Source organism: Cryptomeria japonica, chromosome 4 (genome assembly GCF_030272615.1).
Source record: "Cryptomeria japonica chromosome 4, Sugi_1.0, whole genome shotgun sequence".
Classification (NCBI taxonomy): domain Eukaryota; kingdom Viridiplantae; phylum Streptophyta; class Pinopsida; order Cupressales; family Cupressaceae; genus Cryptomeria; species Cryptomeria japonica.
This window is the reverse complement of record NC_081408.1, coordinates 408,551,664-408,573,830: the sequence shown is the minus strand read 5'-3', so window position 1 is coordinate 408,573,830 and position 22,167 is coordinate 408,551,664. Positions and strand designations below refer to the sequence as shown.

Sequence of the window (22,167 nt, the reverse complement as noted above, 5' to 3'; positions counted from 1 at the left end):
GAACCTTTACATGATCTTCTCTTGCAATGCCTGCTGAGGATGAAGCCAACGCTTCATTACTTTACACTTTCCTGGGGACCTGTATGTAACACCATGATCTTTCATCATGCATATCCGCAAAGGATAACAGATACCTTTCCATATGCACACCTGCAGTAATTACTACTCAAAGATATATATAACCATACAACATAAATCATGCACAACCGCAGAGGATACATAAGCTTCTTCACTGAGAAGAACAACCTGTCACCTTGCACACCACAGACAATGAACTCACCTTGCACTCCGCAGAGGGTGAGAAATAACCGCCACCTTGCACTCAACAGAGGGTGGAAAGAACTACCACCTTGCACTCCGCAGAGGGTGAGAGAGAACTGCCACCTTGCACTCCGCAAAGGGTGGATGATACACCCAGTGTATCATGGTTAGTATCATCATAAATAAACATTTTGCAATAGACAAGGAATATACATTAGATATAAATTATCAATTCCTCTATTAAACCATAATGATTAGAACCCAAGAATGAAATGAGATATTAAAAGATATCAAGACTCCCTTTAAAACCCTATCTAAATAAAGAATTCACAGACCTGATGATTCATTCTTACTTACGAAGTGGACCCGTAGCATCTTAAAAGAGAGAGAGATGAAAGGTAGACTTTCATAATTAGTCCGACTACAAGATCTGATTGAGGTAGGGCTTCTCAGGTCATGCATGAATGCTTTCTTCAGAGAGACATAATCTGAAAACATTATCTTCAAGAGTAGACATTAGGTTACCTTAGAGACATGATATAGTAAAACAAAACACCAACCCTTACAAACCCTCAACACATAGATTCAAACATATAGATAGAAGACATTTACCTATGCTCGGATCCTAATACACATCCATATATATACATTATCACTATTCAGCCATGAAAACATCGAATATATAAGTGATAGCAGGTATGTGATAGCAGAAATATATAAGGATGACAACAAGTATCAAAATAAAGTAAGTTTTAAGGTAGCTTCAAATCACCTACAACACTTACCTATCTCCCTTGAAATAAATTGACATTCATCACCTTTGAAGGTTCTAAGATACTAAAGAGGATGAGGAATCCATTGATGCAGATGAAGGACCTTGACTGTGCATGTAATCATCTGAAAACCCTAGCTGTCACACAGAAGTCCAGGCTGTAAATCTGATCACTACACATGCAAACCTAGGCTCTGATACCATGTTAGTTTTCGTGATCAGATTAACAATAATGAGCAGGAAATAATAATGCACAGTCACAAGAATCAAAGCACACAAATAGAAAGGGCACACAACACAAGTCTACCCTGGGAAAACCTCCCTCTTGGAGGAAAAACCCAGCAACAACAGATCCTTAGATCTGATTATTCATTATGAATAAAATTGCAGTCTTACAACACTTATCTCAGGCTGAATAAATGTGCAGATATCTTCAGCTTCAAATGACCTTTTTGTAATCAGCATAACCGTGCCTTCTTCAACATGAACAATAGACTTAAGTTCGCATCAATCAGAGCAGAGTCGCATCCATAGATCAGGTATCTTCACGCCAAAGGAGAGCAGATATATTTCGCACTGTTATTGCAAATCTGATTCGCATATATGATAATTGTATCAAGATGCATTCTATGTAGCTTTTATATATGAGGATTGGTGCCTTATTGGGAGAGCCCAATAAGGCACCTTTTGGCGCTAAATTCTTTGTACTTTTCCCACGTTATATGTGCAAGATAGGGTCGGCCCTATATCTCACTCCATGATTTATTTAGGTTCAGCCCTATCCTAGGTTCTAAGGTAGATGCTACAATCTCACACATTTGACCTTGCTTAGCGTGTGGAAGAGAAAGGGCCCAGCCCTATCCTAATTTGTGCACATAGATAGGGCCCAGCCCTATGTGCCCTTTTACATAAGTACATTAGATGGAGATAGGGCCCAACCCTATTTACACGCCTCCTTAATGAAGAAGGGCCCAGCCCTATAAGGATTCGGATGATGCCTTAAGGCAATCCGAATCCTTTTTATTTTCCTATCCTAGTTACACAAAAAAACAACAGAGATGTTATGAGGGAAGACGTAGTAGTAGATGGAAGAGGAAGGCTGCTAGTCATGGATGAAAAACAGTTACAAAGTTGAACATACAAACACATGAGGACATTAATGAAATTGTAGCCAAACTCTTTTAATACCATGACATCCCATTTCATGTGGCATGGTCTCCATATTTCAAGGAAATGTTCAAAAAAAAACACAATTTTATTCTCATATGCCCACTAGAGAACATCATTAAATGTGTGCCTTCCTCAACAACAAACAATATCCAAAGGTGAACTTGTTGATGGAAAAAATAACATAAATATGGATAAGGATAGTTTGCTCCATTGTCATGAATGGACATGCTAAATTTCAACATCAACCACTCGTTACTATTATTGTTACATGTTCAATTGGCTCATATTTTCTTAGAACTATTAATTGCTCCGAGAAATGCAAGGATACAAACATCAATTTTCATCTTTTATGGAAGGCCATTGAAGAGATCGAACCTTGTGTTGTGCAAATTGTGACTAATTTATGTCATGTTTGTAAGTTAACTAGTCTGATGGTAGCAAGCACTTAAAACTATTTTTTGGACCCCATGTTTTATTCATTCATTCAATAATTTTTTTTGAACACATAGGGATGATAGCTTGGGTGAAGATATTGATAGCCAAAGCTAGAGACATACAGATGTTTGTATACAACTACCACACATTACTTGCATTCTTTAGGGTTTTTCAAAGAAGGAATTTCTCAAACCAATGTTGACTCAATATGCTATCTACTTCATTCATTTATTATAACGGATCTTGGAACTGTAGATGGCTCTACAATCCATGGTAGCTTGTGAAGAGTGGAAAAAGTGAGCTAAGGGAAAGTCAAAAGAAGGGAATATGGTGAAAAAAAGGTACTTGACATTGCTTGGTGGTTCACTATGAGGTACAAAATTTAGAATGTTTATTTTATCTCTAATATATAATTTTGAAAAAATCTAACATTCACTATTAATTTTATTTTATTTTTTGACGTGTTTTTGAATGTTGCTTGCAAATACATTTGCTCTATTATATTCCTTGTTATGGGAGTAATCTGGCATACGATAATATAGACTCTCTTGGCCTTGGAGAGGATTATGAGATATTTGTAGCATCTTTGACCAAATGAAACAAGCATTTCATTGCAAGGATCATGAATTGGAATTCTGTGTAGCACATATCAAGCCTATTTTGACAAAAAGGTGGAGCAAAATGAACACTCCACTTCATATGGTTGTCTATGCTCTTAACCCAAGTTGTATGCCCTTAATGATGCGCACACAATTATACTAAGAGGGAGGGGGTAAAATCAGTATAAGTCAATCCTTTACATTTTCAAAATAACAGCCACAATAATATCGATTGCACAATATTATTCATATAAGATCTAACAATTATGCAACACAAGAAGAACACAAGATTTACATGCAAACCCTTACGAGAGAAAACCATGACAAAATATTGCTTATATAATTCTCTTTACAAGCTTTGTAGGCACCAACCTATTGGAGACACCAATCCCCACAATTTGTAGGGACCAACTCCACTGCCAAGAACCAACTTAGCGAGAGACACCAATCTCTCCTTCAGAAAGCATCAACTTCCAAAACAAAGTTCCACCTTTTGAATGTTGCTTCTACAACAGACGATGGACAATTCGATCTTTTCAACTCATATACCACCTTTCACAAATCTGCTTATAATATTCTTCTCTCCCTTCTTGTATTTTGCTCCTTCAATATGTCTTTCTCATAAATCTGTCTTGATTATATATTTATTCTTTTCTTAACACAAGGCTGCTGGTGTGCATACGATATGGGCACCAACTACTAAGAACCAACTTAGAGAGAGAAACCAATCTCTCCTTTAGGAAGGACCAACTTCGTAAACAAAGTTCCACCTTCTAAATGTTGCTTCTACAATGGATGATGGACAATTCAATATTTTCAAATCATATACTTCCTTTCACAAGTCTACTTATAATATTCTTCTCTACTTCATGTATTTTGCTCCTTCAATAGATGATGATTATATATGCCTTTCTCACAAATCTGTCTTGATTATATATTTATTCTTTTCTTCACACAAGGCTGCTGGTGTACATATGATATAACCCTTTCTATTCCACTCCACACTTTTCCACAATCCACATACACTATTTATATCTTATCCCTTCAATGAAGAGAGGCAACAATTCATAAAGGATGCATTGCTCTCTATGGAGGCACCCTTTCATTACTAATCACTTCTTTTACCAATGGCCACCCTTCTTGAAACATAACAACTCCTTTAGTATGATCGCTCCCTTTTAGTACCAAGTGCTGCCTTTAATCATTCTAAATTTATAATTCCTTATCTTCTAATTGCTCCTTTTGTGTAATAAATCGCAGCTTTCACATAATCAATAATTGTTGTTCTCTATATCACTTCTCTTATCATAGTTGCTGCCTTATTAATGACCACTGCTTTAGTTATAATGATGATCGCTGCTTTTTTTGTCTTCTATAATTGCAACCTATTCACTTATCAAGTCCTACCCTTCTCAAGACATAATCACTGTTATTAATATCAGTTTGCTACTTTTATCATGATCACTCAATTGAAAATCTCATCACGACCTTTTTTTTAAACTCTCAACACCAAATCTCAAAGATCCCCAATCCAATTTTCACCCAATCTGATCCAAATTAGAAGGTTTTGTGCAATGTTTATTCGCTGATAAGTCTTTGGCCAGTGTATGTTTGGATGGGGTTTGACTGGTTTTCGTTTTCGTTTTGATTGGTTTTGAAGTTTAAGCAAGATTCTTGAATATTGTGTAAAAGAGATTGCTGATTTAACAAAACAAAATGCATAACACATAAGGAAGATAATCAAGAACTTTCATTTTTCCTTAAAAGAGCAATGAACATACCATTAACGTGTGCTCATAGGTCTGATGTAAAATTCCAGCCAATAAAAATATAGAAATCAGCTCCAAATAATAGTAAAACCCTAAATAGACTCTAGGGTTTGAAATCCTTCATCCCAAAATGTAGCGGCTGACTAAAATAGACCTGGAAATAGATAGAAATGACCTCTAGAAGGTCTGCCCTGCAACCAATTGTAGAAAATCTGCCCTCAAACTGATAGATCTGCTCATAAATCCTCAAAGAAGGCTGCCATATGCACACTGAAGCTGTATTCTGATGGAAACTGATACCTGGAGAGATGGGTTTTCGTCCAAATCCCCCAAATCTTCCAGAAGTTGGCGTTCCTGGAAGCCCAAAGCTGTTGAAACCCTCATGCAAGCTGCTGATCTAAAAATGGAGAGGTAAGAATGCATCCAAATGCTAGGCAAAATGTCTTTTTATCTATTTTGGGGTTACTATTTGGCCTTAAAATCATAAAACATCCTTGAGGGTCTAATTTCTCATTGTTAACTTGACCCCCTTTTAAAAAACAACTTAAGTTACTAGGATGGGGGGCGCTTTTCACTATTCCTCTTATGTTTCTCTGTTAATATTCACTTTTTACTATTCACATAAGGCCAACTTTAATATTTCAATTTTAATCATGGTTTCACCCCAAAACTCCAAACTGAAAGACTCGTAAAGCTCCCTGTTGAGCTCCACAACCCTCAGTTGGGTTCCCCAAACCACCCTATTGACTTGCGGGACCCCGATGATAGGCCAATCCCTACTCAATTGTCTGTCACCTAGGAAGGGGGCATTACAAAAGCATAGGCAATTAATATATGAGTTTATTGTGTCTTAACTTAAAGATCAAAGTATGTCAGCCAAACATAAGCACCAAAGCATGCTTGGCCAGCATAGGGAATATTAACTTGAGAGTATCTTGCATACTCTAATCTTTCCATCATCAAATCTACATGGATGCAATTGCCTTTTTGACATCAATGACAACATTTGCAACACCTAGGGTTGGCAAAGTTCCTCCTTTTGATGGAAATGAGATAAAGGAGAGGTTTATGAAGGCCCTTGGGAAAATGTATAGCATTGATGATGTATCTAGACTTTAGGAGCAATGGATTGCATTTGCCAATCCTCAAGGTCTGATATTCAACAGACCAAAATATAGCTCAAATAGAGCTACTTTGCTCAAGAAAACCCTATTAGATGGTAAACATGGTACGGGAAGGATATAATGGAGCTGTTACAAATTATCATTCACCTACTCCCTTAAGTAGCTAGTTTCGTTGCTCCAAAGAGGAACTGGACCACCTATAACTTCATCCACTTGTTGACTTGGTCAACAGGAATAAACTTACCTCTAGGAGATTGGATATATGTGTGTGTGTATAGATGTATAGATAGATATATGTATAGATATAGATATATGTATAGATAGATATATAGATAGATATATGTATAGATATATACATATATATATACATACATATATACATATGTATATATGTATCAACATACATATAAATATGTATCTACATACATATATACATATATATGTGTGTGTATGTATATGTATGTATATATATGTGTATATATACATATATGTATGTATATGTATGTATATATATATGTATATATACATATATGTATGTATATATATATATATAGATATATATACATATATGTAAGTATATGTATATATAAATATATGTGTATATACATATATAGATATATACACATATAGATATGTATATATGTATGTATATACACATACACATGTATATATACACATATATATACATATATATATACACACATATATATACATATATGTAAGTATGTGTATATATAAATATATATGTGTATATACATATATAGATATATACACATATAGATATATATATATATATGTATATACACATACACATATATATATACACACATATATATACATATATGTATGTATATGTATGTGTATATATATATATATATATATATATATATATATATATATATTCATAGTTTAAAGACTCGTGGACTCGCCACGGACTCGAGTCGACTCGCCAAGGACTCGCGAGGCAATTCCTGGCGAGTCTTTTTGAGAGACTAGCAAGTCTTTCTCATGGACTTGCGTGAGTCAAATACACGGACTCGCGCGACCCGGATATGACGCCCAGCAACGTTAAAAAGTGACTTTTTTTTGCATTTTTTCATTCATTTGCCTTTCTTTCTTGGTGAAATCAGGTTTGTAGGGTTTGAAGGAGGAGAGCAAAGAAGATTAAATCAGCCAAAGAGATCTAGGTAAGGATTTTTCCTCTTTTTTTTTTGTCATTTCCATGTTTTGAAAATCCAAAAAATCTTGGAAAACAAGGGGACATGCTACCAAAAAAATTTCTATTTCTTTTCCTAAATTTTTTCCTTCTATTTTTTTCTTGTTTTTGAATGTTATTTTTCCCAAATGATTCATTATCAATTTTTTTGTTGATTTTCCACAAAACCCTGCTGATTTTTTTATTTTTTCAAATTAAATCAGCAATGGCAAGTTCAACTCCAAGGGCAACCCCAAGGCCAAGAAGACAAAGAGATAAATCATGGAAATATGGGATTCCTGAAAGCAAAAAGGGGGAAGTCACTTGCACCGAATGTACAAAATGGATGACGGGTGGAATCAATAGATTAAAATACCACCTTGCACAAATACCTGGATTTGGTGTCTACGTATGCCCCAATACAACTCCTGCAATTATTAGAGAGATGAAGGCCCTTCTTGCTCAGCATGATATGCAAAAGGAAGAAAGGCAAAAAACAAAAGAAGCCATGGCAGCTGCAATGAATCTCACATTGTCCACTTCGGCTCCCATTGGTCACACTCGTGGTCGTCAATCACTTTCATCTATTGGTGACAATGAGGGTGATGCTAGTGCCACTCCTATTAGAACAGACCCTAATTTTTTTGTACCACACAATGTTCCAAGTGCACAACCCTCACTTGAAGGTACAGGATGGAATAGAGAGAAGCATGAACAAGCAAAGATGGCAGCATCAAACTTTTGGTTTTAAAATAAAATACCTTTCAATGCAGCAAACAATGTGTATTGGGAAGGTTTGGTAAATGCATTGACCGTTGCGGATAAGGGGTTTAAGGCCCCAACAGGTTATGACTTCAGTGGGCCATTGCTAGAGCAATCTATAAGAAATACACAAGTTGTGGTTGATGATCAAAAAAGATGTTGGAAGAGAAAAGGATGCAGCATTTTATCCAATGGATGTACAGATGGACGAAATAGGACTCTTCTCAACTTCTTGGTAGCTTCAAATGGTGCAATGGTATTCCTAAAGTCTGTTGATGGCTCAAATGAAATAAAAAATGCAGAGACTTTGTGTAATCTATTGGATGGGGTGGTTCCAGAAGTTGGAGTTGAAAATGTTGTCCAAATTATCATGGGCAACGCAGCTACAGGTGTATCTACAGGTAGAATGCTTATGGAGAGGCATCCTACGATTACATGGAAGCCTTGTGTTGCACATTGCTTGGACTTGATGCTAGAGGAAGTTGGGAAGATTACATGGGTGAAGAAGGTGGTTGAAGATGCAAGAAGTGTCACCAAATTCATCTACAACCATACTTGGGTGCTTGCTTTGAAAAGGAAACACACAAATGGTAAGGACCTTGTGCGACTTGGAGTGACACGATTTGCTAACCACTTCATCACTTTGCAGAGCATCCTTAGTGCCATTCCTCATCTTAAGCAAATGTTTGTGTCTGATGCTTGGTTGGGGTCTGCATATGCCAAAAAACCTGAAGCAGAGAAGATTGTAAGCATTGTTTTTTATGAAGGGTTCAACAAAAGTGGAGAGGAGTTGACTGCGGTAAGTAACGAACACAAAAGTAAATTTTATACAAGATAATCTATTTGCTGATTTTATTTTTTAGGGGTTAATTTTGTACTAATTTAAAATATGTTTTCGTTTCTTTAGGTGACAGAACCTTTGGTAAGGGTTTTTCGTATGGTGGATGGAGAGGGCATGCCAATAAGGTTTCATTTATGAGGCCATAGATAGGGCCAAAGACGCCATTTCACATTACTATCGTGGAAATACAAGAAAATGTGAAATCCTTTGGCGCATCATTGATCGTAGGTGGACAAACCAACTCCACCAACCGATACATGCCTTCGCCTACTTCTTGAGCCCAAAGTTCTACTTCTCCAATTCATTTAGGGCTGATGAGGAGGTCATGGCAAGTGCTATTGCATGCATTGATAAGATGACACCTAATGTTGAGTTGAGAGACAAGGTTCTTGATGAGTTGGAGGTGAGATTTGACATTTGCAATTGCTCTATCTTTATTTATGTATTTGGAAATGTTCATTATTGAGTTTGAGTTTGACACTTTGACTATCTATTTATGAATTTGGAAATGTTCATTGTTCAAGACCTACAAGAGTGCAGAGGGGAGACTCTTCTCATCACAACTAGCAATTGATAGGAGAAGAAAACAACAACCAAGTAAAAAATTAACTTAGTTCAATACTGCAAGAAAAAAACTACAAACTTGATTGTTACATTTTTTTCTCAATTCTAATATTTCTAAATGTCTTTTGTAGATTTATGGTGGGAGAATTATGGCGTTGGCATGCCTAATCTTCAAAAGATAGTCGTTCGTGTTTTGTCTCAGCCATGCAGTGCTTCTGGGTGTGAACGAAATTGGAGTGTATTTGAGAGCATTCACACAAAGAAGAGAAATAGATTGACACATGCTCAATGATCTTGTCTTCGTTCGATACAACCTTCGCCTTCAAGTTAGAAAGGTGGAGGGTGTTTCACATGAGGCCATTGACTTGGATGAAATTGATCCATATGGTGATTGGACCGTGAATGAACAAAATGATGGTGATGATGTCCTCCTTACCGAAGAAGAACTTGCAGAAATAGAGAGAGGAGCATCACAAGAAGCAAAAGGAGCAAGATTGGAGGAAATGGAGGACTATTTTAGCTCAAGGCCTGAAAAATTGAGCTATATTAGGAGAAGTGCAAAGAGGAAGATGTAGTCTTCACTTTAGTTTGTTTATTGTTGTTTTTCACATTTGGAGTTGGACATATCATTATATGTAATTTTGTAAACATTTATAAACTTATGCTTCTATTATACATTTTCGAGTTTGAAACTATGAGTAATGAGTATGATTCTATGAGTATGAATGATAAAATTTCAAATATTGAGTGTTTGGAGATCATATGAGATGTGTAACATTTCAATTATGGCTCTTATTTTCTCTAAATGCATTAATTTCTTTTCTTTTTTAAAAAACTACGGTTTTTTTTTTGCTGAGTCCTTGCCGAGTCTTTTGCGAGTCTTTCACGAGTCTGAGTCGGAGTCCAATTTTTTGGTTTGCCGAGTCCATGGCAAGTCCAAGTTTTAAAACTTTGCAGATATTTACATATATACATATATTTATATGTATATACATACATACATATATATATACATACATTTATATGTAATATATAATTATATATACATATACATATACATACATGTATATGCATATACATATACATATATATATACACATATACATACATATATATATGTATATGTATATGTATATGTATATATCTCAAAAATAGTCTCCTAGACAATTGCCCTCAAAATGCATACATATATATGCATGCATGTATATACATGTACATGTACATACATGCATGCATATATATATATATATGCATTTTGGGGACAATTGTCCAAAAGACCATTTTTCCAGACATCATATATATACATGTACAAATACATATGCATATATTTACACATATATCTACATTATATGTATATATACATACAACATAGCATATAATATAGATATATATGTGTATATACATGTATATAAATATGTATACGCATACCTCTATAATATATACACTTTATATGTATATACAATGTAAATGTGTACATGTATATATGTCTCCACAAAATGCTCCTTTGAATTACGCACATAAATGTGTGCACATATGTATGTGTGTGTATATCTAAAAAACGTCTCCAAGACTACATATATAGAGTCCTAAAAAAAAGTTCCCTAAATTACATATATAGATGTATATATGTATATATAAGTAATCTAGGAGGCCATTTTTTGAGGACTATATATGTATATACACATATATATGTATGTATGCATATTTATGTGTTTTGATGTGTTTTTCAAACACCTCTAACACAGAATAAAATACCAAAGGTACTTTACCCTCTCTTGATAAAAATCACCTCGGATGCTAAATGTTTGATCAACCAAGACGACTCCAAGGTTCGTATTGTCAGGTCTTGACGTGTGGGTAACTCAATGGCTAAAGTGATTTGTTGTATGCACAAAGGGACTTACACAATTGTTCTAATCAAAACAACTCTTCATGAATAGAAGTGTATTTGCCATGGTTTTTTGAAATGACTTATGATTTAGCAAGATAAGCACTTGATCCTATCTCTAAGAAAGATTGTGAAATAAAATACGAAAGGAAAGGGTTTAGGAATTCTATTCTAATCCTATTCTAATCCTAGAATGCAAGAGATAGTGAATGACTCTATGAAATTCAACTAGGCTCGGTTTTGTCATACAAGGAACAACTCTACAAAGCTTACTGCAATCTTCTAAGGTAATCAATAAATATTCAAATTTATACCCACAACACTAACACAATCCATTTGATGCATATCAATGAGCAAGTAAAAATAAAAGTTAAGCTTAGATCAAATTCCAATTGACCACACAAGGCAAATTTACAATCAGGAAATAGCTAGTGGTATGGATAAACAAATTTCATATAGATCCATTCAACAATTTCTTCATTCAACTAAACTACTTAAAGCAAAATTCTTAACTAAATTGAGGATTAAAGAACCACATAATACTCCAAGATTTCATAAAAATCACCCAAGTTCAATTTGGTAGATCAAAGTGACAATTCTCAAAATCTCTCTTTTACAAAAGAGAGGAGAAGGGGTTTATATAGAGTCTCAAAGGGCCAAGATCATGCCAATGCAGCCCTAATTAGATTTTCCAACAAAAAATGGAATCTTATCCATATCACAAAGCTCAAGGAATGAGGTCCAATGAGATGCCACCTAGTCATCAAGCAAGTTGTCTTCTAGAAGATTCCTTCCTCTATCCCTTTCTTTGGCTGCATATTCAACGGATCTAGACGTGACTAAATTGAGTTCTTCCATTGTGACACTTGGCAAACCACCCTGCTGCAATTCAATCACATCCGAGGCATCTAAGCCAACATAAAAGTGATTCTCCCAATCTAGTGTATGCTTTTGCAATTTGTTGACGGAGATCATATGGGAAACTAAATTGTCTAGCTGATTCTTCCTAATAGACTCTAGCCCTTGAAAGTAAACAAACTTCATTTTCTCTTTCAATCCTTCCAAATTCAAGCTGCTAGAAGTGTGGACATCTTGTCCCAATAATTCCTCAATTGAAGTGAGGATCTTTGATTGTATCCCTAAGATTGATCCTTCCATTTCCATGCACTCATCCCTTGCATGATCAAACATTGGTTTCCTCATTGCCAAAGAACAATAACATCCATGGAAATCATACACATTTCTCTCCTAAAATACTCCTTCCTGCATTAATGTTGATGTAGGAATCCACTTCAACAACTTGAGGCAAGGAATAGTCTTGTCCTAGACTAGTTGAAACTCTTCCCATACTCCCTCCAAGCATTGTATCCTACAAATGAGCAACGTTGTCCTATCGTAGGCATGGGCAAATTGGACTAGAAAGTCCTCTGCTTGCTTCGAAATATCTTCTATCCATTTTCCAACCTCCTGATATGTATTTCTCATTGCCTCATGATCATTAAGTGACCCTTAAGCAATAGCGATGGGTGGAACAAATGTAAGATCCTCATGCCTTGGGGGATTTGACAACCCCTCAATGTATTCCTTGAGTTTCCTATTCTCTATTTCTAACATTTCCTTCTTCTCTTCAACTCTGTTTAATTGTGCCTCAATAACCTTGGCGGAATCATTCAGCTCTTGAAATTCTTGTCGTTTTGTGGATGGTCCAAGATCAATTGTTGTAACTTGATAGTCCATGGGAGTGATATCATCTCTAGGCTTGTCAACTGCGAGGACAGACACTTGCAAAATTTGGGATCCTAAATCATCTCTAGTTATTTTAGAGAGCTTCTTTGCCTTCTTTTCTTTAGCCTTACCAATCCAAGCTAAGAAGTCATCTATATCTTCAATGGGTTGCATTTCTACAACTTTCTTCTTTTCCATACTATTCATTAATCAATCAGTAACTGTAGAAAATTCCATTCCATCCTCGAGCTGATCATCATCATCAATTCCTCTCAAGGCGGAAATTATCTCCTCATCTGCTCTCCTCTTACTGAGGTCCTCCACATCATCTCCTAAATGGACCTCAAGCTGAATGCTTGGAGATCTTGGTCGTTGTCCTTCATCTTCATGTGGTGATGAGTGTGCCGATGCGTGCTCATCCGGATCATTGTCTAGTAGGATCTTCATATCGAAACCTTGTTCGAGTTCATTGTCTTCCTCCAAAATGTCATTCGCCTTAACGAATGAGGAACTCATGGTAGACTGAGGAGTGTTGGATTTGTGCTTCATGTCTGGATTCTTGGCTGGCAATCTCCTTACCCTTTGCTTGTGTTCCTCCAACTATACCCTTTCTTCTCTTAGGAGCTTGACCCTCTTCATCATTGTTTGTTCTCACATCACTTATAGTTCTCTCATCATCATTAAGAGAAGACTCCTCACTTTTCATTTTCTCATAGGTCAAAGTGCTACTCTGCCTCCTTAGCTTGTTGATTTGTTTGTCTACCCATTCTCTAGAGCAATCATCACTTCCCTCATCAAAATGTTCAAGTCCGTTACTTCAGGTTGTGACCAATCAGGTGATGGAGTCGACTTGTCTTTCTCTTTCACATATTAAGGATGAATATATTTCCCATCATCTTTTACCTGATCAGGAATTGAGAAGAAGTTACACTTCCTCATGAAGTCCACTGACATTCGAGACCACATCTTTCTCCTAACTCCAAACTCATTTGTAAGATTTGCCTAGTAGTCCTTGATGTCAACCTTGTGTGTAAACTTCTCTCCTTTGGCTGCTAAAATCCTCTGGAATGGATCTAAACGGTTCCTCGCCTTGTATATTTCAAGATAGAAGTATTATAATTCTTCGTTAACTATATCTGTCGCTATCACACTAGGGCATATCTTCAACATTTTCCCAAGTGTGATAGGAAAATTTATACCCTACCTATGCTTCTCTTTTTGTATGCAATCAAATTCTGATAGCTGCCTCACTACCTCAGGCAACACCATCTTGTCAGTAGGATACTTGGGAAGCTTGTAAGGTTCGAAGGTGAATCCTTGGATTCTTATGTATGTGAAGGTAGGGAATTGGATAAAGTATGAACCATATTTTTCTACTAATGACATTGCCTCCTTGGACAACCTCTTATGTACACCCTATAGCAACCATGTGAGGTACATGGTGAATGTAGCATTCACCCTTCTATACTGTCCTTTCTCATGTAGGTGGAGTTGCGGATAGCAATCATACACCTTATGTTGTCCTTGCTTGTTCCCGACTTCACCTTTGCATATTAGTCCTTTGTATTTGATGTGTCTTGCTAGCATGTAGACTAAGTAAGAAATCATGTAGAAACACTTCGTTCTCTCCAAATTCCTCAACTAGATATCCAAGTTATCACTTATGACTTTTGCCCAATTTATCATTACCGTTCACACTGATATCTCCTCAATGAAATAAAACATCCATGTCTCAAATAAGGCTCCATGAGGTGCTCCCATGATCCTGTTGAGTAGGAAGATCATATCACTAAACTCCTTGAAATCAGTAGCTTGGAATTGTGACACCTTGTTTCAAGAACCCACTCATTGTTAATGAGAGTCATACATGCATCTGGTCCTTTCTCAAACATAGCTTGGGTGTCCTCCTTAGTTCTTGTTTGCATCCCCTAGTAATTGGGAATCCCAAACGCTTCTCTTACTGCATCCTCGGTGAGGAAAGCAAGTGCCAACACCTTAGGTGTTAGAATTGTTCTTGATTGTGGGTCATAGTGCCTGGCACACTCAACCATGAGCTCATTGCATTGTATTGTTGATGGGAATCCAGTTGAGTGGTAGATTCCACTCTTCATTATGTTGACTGCCAAGGGAGAGGGTAACTGGTTCTTCGTTCCATACATCATTTCATCCTTTTCCTATCCAGGTACTCCATGTTGGTGTCTCAAACCTTCTTCCACTTGGAAGATATCTGAGATTCTAGGTAGTATCCCTCAAGTACTTTCTTCAACTAGGTCTTCCTTGCAGCTATCCCCGCTTTTGACAGGGTACGTGTATGAAGCTAGAAGTCAACAAACTTGAACAGAGAAATTTTCCAGAGTTAACTTAGGATCTGATTTTAATTGATTTTCAGAGTTATTAGCCTTCTAAAATCAGAAAATTGAAACTATGCAATGCTGATTCTGGAAAATTTAAAGGATTAGATCAAAATCTGGGAATTTTGCCTTAAAGAAACCTGATTTTCAGACTTGTGAAATGTCTATTTATAATTTACAAGTCTGAAAATATCCTTCAACTCAGAATTATGAATAATATTGCAACCAAATTAGCTGTCTAAGTCTGATTTCTGAGTGTGAAAGTCTGAAAAATATCTAAAAATCGTGTCCTATCAGCTAAATGTCATTCCTTTCCTTGTGTGATTCATGTGGCTGATACGACTTGCATTGCATTTGCATTGGCTGGAAATGATGTGATTTTCCCTTGAGAAAATAGCGTCTTCAGCTGGTAATGTCGCTTCCCTCTATGTGTTGCAAAACGCGCTCAATGGTGGCACCATTGATGCCTTAGCCAAATGCCGCACCCCTTTCTCTCTTCTTGCTGACTTAGACGACTCTAATCTCCATCTCTTCCAGCTCACTTGACATCAAATCAGTGACTTCATGATTATTTTATTGCTTGCTGGTATGTGTTTTATTCAGCATTTCACCTCTTATTTTCACCACAAAGCGAATGTGGGACAAATAAAATGTTCAACCAGCAAGGTGAGGAAAAACAATATGCATGAGGACACTATAATTCAGCCACATTTCCTTTCATTTTGTCCACCAAATGACATGGCGTAGAATCAATCTCCATCAGGACTAATTTGTCCTTAAAATCCTCACTTAATTTTGATCTCATGCCCCTTGGTGGAAAATCGCTGCTCATTGGGAAACTTAGTTTTGGTCAAATCTTTGTAATTCAACCCCAAGTGGAAAATCGACCTCCATCAAGACACTATATCCATGATATTTTTGCAACATTTAATCTTTTACTCTTCAAGAGGAAAACCAATCCTCATCAGGACACATGATTTTGCTTCATTCACCTTACTTTGGTCACTTTACCTTCCAGTGGAAAATCGTGGGTCATCAGGACTTTCACTTTCCTTGTACATTTTCACCTTGTAAGCCCAGTGGAAAAACGACCTCCATCGGGACTCTTAATTTCCTTTGTTTAGTCCCAAGTGGAAATTCTTCAGTCATCGAGACTTTCCACAACATCTTCATTTGCTTGTAAACTAAGTTCAGGCATGGAAATTCGACCTCCATCAGAACTTTACTTGTCCTTAACATTAAATAGGTAATTTGATGCTCACAATGAGGTGGAAAAACATCCTCCATCGAAACTTTGTTGATTTTCACTTAACTGCTTGGTGGAAAAACATTTTCCATCGAGACTTAATTGATTTTCATGCTTTTCAAGTCCAAACTCACCCAATTTCATCAATTCATGAAGTGGAAATTCTATTTTCATCGGGACCTTGTGAATTTTCTCAAGATTTCAAGGGTGGAAAATAAAAGTCTATCAGGACTATGTGCATTTTTGGAATCATTTCACCTCTTAGGAGTGGAAAAACGACTCCTATAGGGATTTTAACATTTTCACACACATTAGTTAGCAATATTTTCATCATTTTTTGCTCAAATTTTAAGGCATATTGATTGAGGCGATTTGACACTTAAAATCACTTTTAACATTTTTAACATCCTTTTCAGCATTTTGATCCTATTGGCATCAAAACTTAAAGATTTTATCATTATTTGCATCATGGGTACTTGGGAACATGACCATATCCAAAGACGAAACTCGAACATTTGAAGCTCAAAATTGTCACTTGACTGTCAAAACCCTAAACTAACAAGACCGGAAAACAAGAAAGAGGGGGTCCCCATTTGCAATGGAGCGATGTGTGAAAAGGTCACAACAATGTGTTATGCATACATATATCTATAGAGATACTCCAAAAAACGATCTCCTAGATTACCATCACAAAAATGTGTCCTATAACCCCATACCAAAAAAGTTGTGGAACATAGCTCTTTTGAAATGTCTTTTCTAATAAGAAAAATTAGAACAAAAGACTAATGACGGTTTAGTAGAAATATCTTTTCATCTTGGCAGCTACAGGCTCTAATAACATTTAATATGGAATGAGATGTTATATTACTATAATAAAAATATGTCAATATGTTGCTGAATAAAAGATGATACAACATATATGCACTAGGTGGACATATATACACATGAAAGACTGAGTAGTGATAAGTAAGGTCACTGAAATCATTTCACTGAATAAATGTATAAATAAAGAAGTTTAGGGCAACATAATAGATTCTAGGCAAAATAACTAAGAAGTTAGATGCTATAACTTGAGCAACTCATCTCCAATAAGAGTTTCAATTTTTCTAATCTATCTTTAAAAGAAATAATGGAATTTCTTAAAATTGATATCATTTGTTGTTTTGCTCTTCTAACATTATGACAATTCGTGGAGGGAAAAAGAAATGTAACTGTACAAGCAAATGTTATGCAAGTCATTCTTGGAAATAGTTTGAAACAAATTTGAAAGCTTGATTTGCAAAAATTCAAACCTTTCATAGACCAAATCTTGACTGTATTGTCCATGCCACAACTTGCGATACGGTACATATCTGAGGGATGAAAATCCTAATGAATAAATAGGATTAGATTATTAGAACATATGTCCTCATAAAACAAAACAGACATTACAAATTAAAGTTTCAGTCAACACCTTCTGATTAGAAAGAGACACAAGTCACAATGCTATAACTTTACATCAGTTGTTAACACTTACCACACTCAGAACTTCATTTCGATGTCCCCCAGCTCCAGCAAATATCAAAATGCATATACCAGTTTGCACATTCCATAGACGTACAGATTCATCCTAGCAAGATTTTAAATTCTTAGCTTTTCTAAATGTAAATTTCCCAGGAAGATTAAACCATGACCAAAATCTTCAAATTTCACAATAAGTCGGGATTGCTTGCTTACTTTGCTAGCAGATGCAATAAGAGAAGGTTTAAGTAATTGTGTCCTAATTTCATTCACAGAATCTCCATGCCCAACAAAACTCTGAAAGCGCCATCCATTTGCTCCAAGGCTTATCAGTCAGAGGCACGATTCAAACAACAAAGCAAAAGTTGCAGCAGACCAGAATTTATCTCAGAAAGAGTCCATACCTTGTCAATCTTTTCATTTGCAGCATCGATAACTCGAATTATCCCATTGCTACCACCTGCTACTAATAATGGCGAACCATTCACATTGCAAGCCCAGCTTATAGTGTAAAATGACTCTTCCTTCTGTTTGCAGGAAAACAGCAGCACGGGAGTAAACAAACCTTTATTGAAAAGGCCTAATAATTTTTTATATGGTTAACTTACATCCCCATCTTTCATGCAAATTAACATTATAATAAGAGACTATGATGTCAAAGGCTAGTCCATACATCCTCATCAACATATGCCTCCAAAACTGCAATGGCCCCTCCTTCAAGACACTTATAAACAGTAACCTGAAAAAGAAACCCTAGACTTCAGTATAAACCAAGGAACGTTATTGCAGAATGAAGTCATATTTGTTGAGAAATTTACCTTATAGATATCAAAGTAAAATTAAAATACAATTGTGACATGCACAACTGGTAACAGGGAAAACAAAATAGGTACAAATGTTTTAAATATCCCTCTTAAGTTTGCTATCAGCCACAAATAATTTAAACACATTCATATAAAGTTTGTTATTAACTTCAAACATAAAAACAGCCCACCAAGACACTTTTCATAAATAATATTAATATGCCAAAGAAAAAGGAAGACCTTAAGCTCTCAATATATTTCACCATTATTTTAAAAAAAGCATCATTCGTTGTGCTTGTTTTGACTAGTTAAAGCAGGAAAGGGCCCAAACCCATTACATAACAGCCATAGAGGCAAACGAAACTAAATCTCACAAGACGTGAGACAGAAAGACAAAAAAGAACAGGACAACTAGACAGAGGAGGAAACCAGAAGCAACAAAAAAGCACAGACAGGCCCAGACCAGGACAACTTTGTTAGGTATCGAATTCTTGGAGACACTCTTAGTGCAGTAAACATTATAAAAGTTACTTCTCACAAAGGGTGTTTGCCCCCTTAATTTGTCACTTTGTACTCTTTATTCTCCTCTGAAGATGTTAACTTTTCAATCACGGGCTTTTTCCAAAAGCCATCCTCTACATTTCAAACCAAATTTTAAAACCTCAAGTAAAAATTATTTCATGAGACTAATTGTTTAATTATTGTTTGAATCCTACCTTTCCCTACTCATAGGATTTTAATATTTGCACTTATGGTCCATATAATACATTGCATATCCTTAGGCATAAACATAAAAAATTCAACATTCCAGAACAGAGATTTAGCCTGAACCCTTTTTTTGAAAACTTATAGGAAAAAACCAGGGTTTCTAAGCTTCTAGCTTCGTGTTTGTTATTTGGCTTACGATAGAGCCCCCACAATGAGGCAAGAGGGACCCCCTCACCTCTTTTTAATACAATTTGTTTAGTGCTTGGATGAGATCTAGAAAAAAATTCTTTCACAAGATATGGCAATGCTCCAACAAGCAATTAATTATTCTCACTGTCTAAAATAGACACCCTTATAAAATCAATGGCTACCTTATTTCCCATGAGCCCTAACATAACTTGGGCGAACCATTACGGGAGTAATACAACTCAATTGACAAAACAATTGAAGTAATAGTACTGATAGACATGAAGACAACAGCATCTCCAGAGTCAGGTTGGTATGGCCATACTCTCTTTTTCAGCATTATTAAGGACCCTATAACAGGCTCTATGCCCAGACTCCTAGACATTTTGAACCAGAATTTTTGCCTCTAGCAAAAATTGCTTCATGGGTTCAAAAACTTTATACAATTGTTTCACCGTTTCAAATCCTGCCTATTCATGTTTAACAACCAGGCATAGCATTTACATTTATAAATGATATTATAGATTCTTACCCTAGAGACTACAGACAAACAATGTTTAATTTTGCATTTAACCATAGTTACCAGGTACAAAAAATTCAATTCACTCGGAAGGCAAAACAAATTGAAATTCGAAATTTTCAAAACAATCCATCAAATTTCTATAGTTACTGAAAAATCTGGTCAGAATCAGGCAATGTAGCCATCCAAAAAACTCATAATCTGGCCAGATATGATAACTGTGCATGCAATTATACCAGAAAGCTGAAACTATAAACTATTGATAAGGGTAAAGTAGTATCCTTAAGAAAGCCAAGCATGCCTTTAATGTCTAGAAGGTAAATGTTTTAGTTCCAATGAAAATATTAAGCAAGGGATTCCATATTAATAGGGTAAACAAGAACAAAATTAAGCAGAAGGTTGCTTTGTGGATTCCATGTAAGGATAGATTTCTTATACTTAATTTTGACGATGAGTCGTAGGGTAACCAAGGCCAGGTGAGGGCTGGAGTGGTGGTTCAATTCCTCTCAGACCAATTTGTCAAAGAGGGTTCTTTCTTCCTGGGCAATAAAACAAACAATAAAATTGTGTAACAATTTTAAGCTCAAAGGCGACTCATTATTGATCATTCATGGTATGAATTGCAATTCATTGCTGGATTGGTAGCTACGTAATATCTTGCAGGAATCCCATTTGATTGGTTTTCACTTCAATAGCACTTCCTTCAAATATTGTTTCAAGGAAGACAATCCAATTGCAGACTCCCATGCTAATGAAAGCATTGAGAAACTCTTACTTGCAGTGAAGGTGAGTGATTTCCTTGATGAATTAAAGATATCCAGCTTACTGAGGGACGACTTTACCTCCCCCACCTCCCCACCATAATTATTCTGAAACCAATCTTTAGATCTGTGTGGCATTTTTAAAAAATGGCATATTTTGCCATAAATAGATGGGGAGATGGTGGCAACAACCACCATGTTAGGACTTGGAATGAATCATCTCATTGCTAGCCTTATAGCGCTTGCTTGGCATTATGAAGAATTCCTTTTGAAGCACATCGACGCTAGCTGGCAATCTGTTCTTGGCTATCGTCAATCTGGTCTTTTATTTTCTTTGTGTCTTGCAACTTGCAGCAAGCAATGGAATACAACAGTGTCATGTTCCCGATTTTTAAAGTGACAATTAATTAAATTGATTTTTATTAAGTTGTCAAAAATAAATAAAATATCCAATGATGACTTAATATTAATTAATTTAATTAAATAAACAATAAAATATTATAATGTCACTTTATTAAATAAAGATTTTGAATGCTCATGTCGGCCTTATCTTCTAGATATTGTCTAGAGATCTTTATAAGGAGCTTCATGATGGTGTTTTGGGCATGCTTTTGATTTGATTAAACCATTTATGATTTATGGAGACAAAAACCTTCAGGAGTTGTCAGAAGGGCTGGACGAAAACCTGACTCTTCCTGGGAGTGGATTCGTGACAAAGTTCACAGCTGGACCAAATTTGTGAAGTCTCCATTGGAGACAAATTTGTAAGGATTTCTTGCAGAAATAAAGATATGCGCAAAATTGAGGTGTCACACATATAAAGGAATCCAATACAATAAAGAGTTGAATGCTTTATCTTTGCCGATTTGCAAATATTATTGGAGTTGTGGTTAATATTTGCGATTTTCATTATAGTTAGGTTTATTCAATATTTGATGGTGCTATTGTATCTTTCTGTGGGGCCCGATTTGCATGAATTATATCTGC

At 35.9% G+C, this 22,167-nt stretch overlaps 1 protein-coding gene across 1 annotated transcript in view; it reads right to left on the bottom strand.

Annotated features, from left to right (window-relative positions):
* The window catches only part of LOC131050578 (polycomb group protein FIE1), a 121,334-nt gene that overhangs the window by 83,924 nt on the left and 15,243 nt on the right, over positions 1-22,167 (bottom strand). The window contains exons 2-6 of the mRNA XM_057984774.2: positions 18,876-18,941; positions 18,607-18,729; positions 18,419-18,499; positions 18,219-18,311; positions 17,995-18,070 (exon numbers count right to left, since the gene is read on the bottom strand). Coding sequence (XP_057840757.2) covers positions 17,995-18,070; positions 18,219-18,311; positions 18,419-18,499; positions 18,607-18,729; positions 18,876-18,941 — 439 coding nt within the window. The remainder of the gene's footprint in view (positions 1-17,994; positions 18,071-18,218; positions 18,312-18,418; positions 18,500-18,606; positions 18,730-18,875; positions 18,942-22,167) is intronic.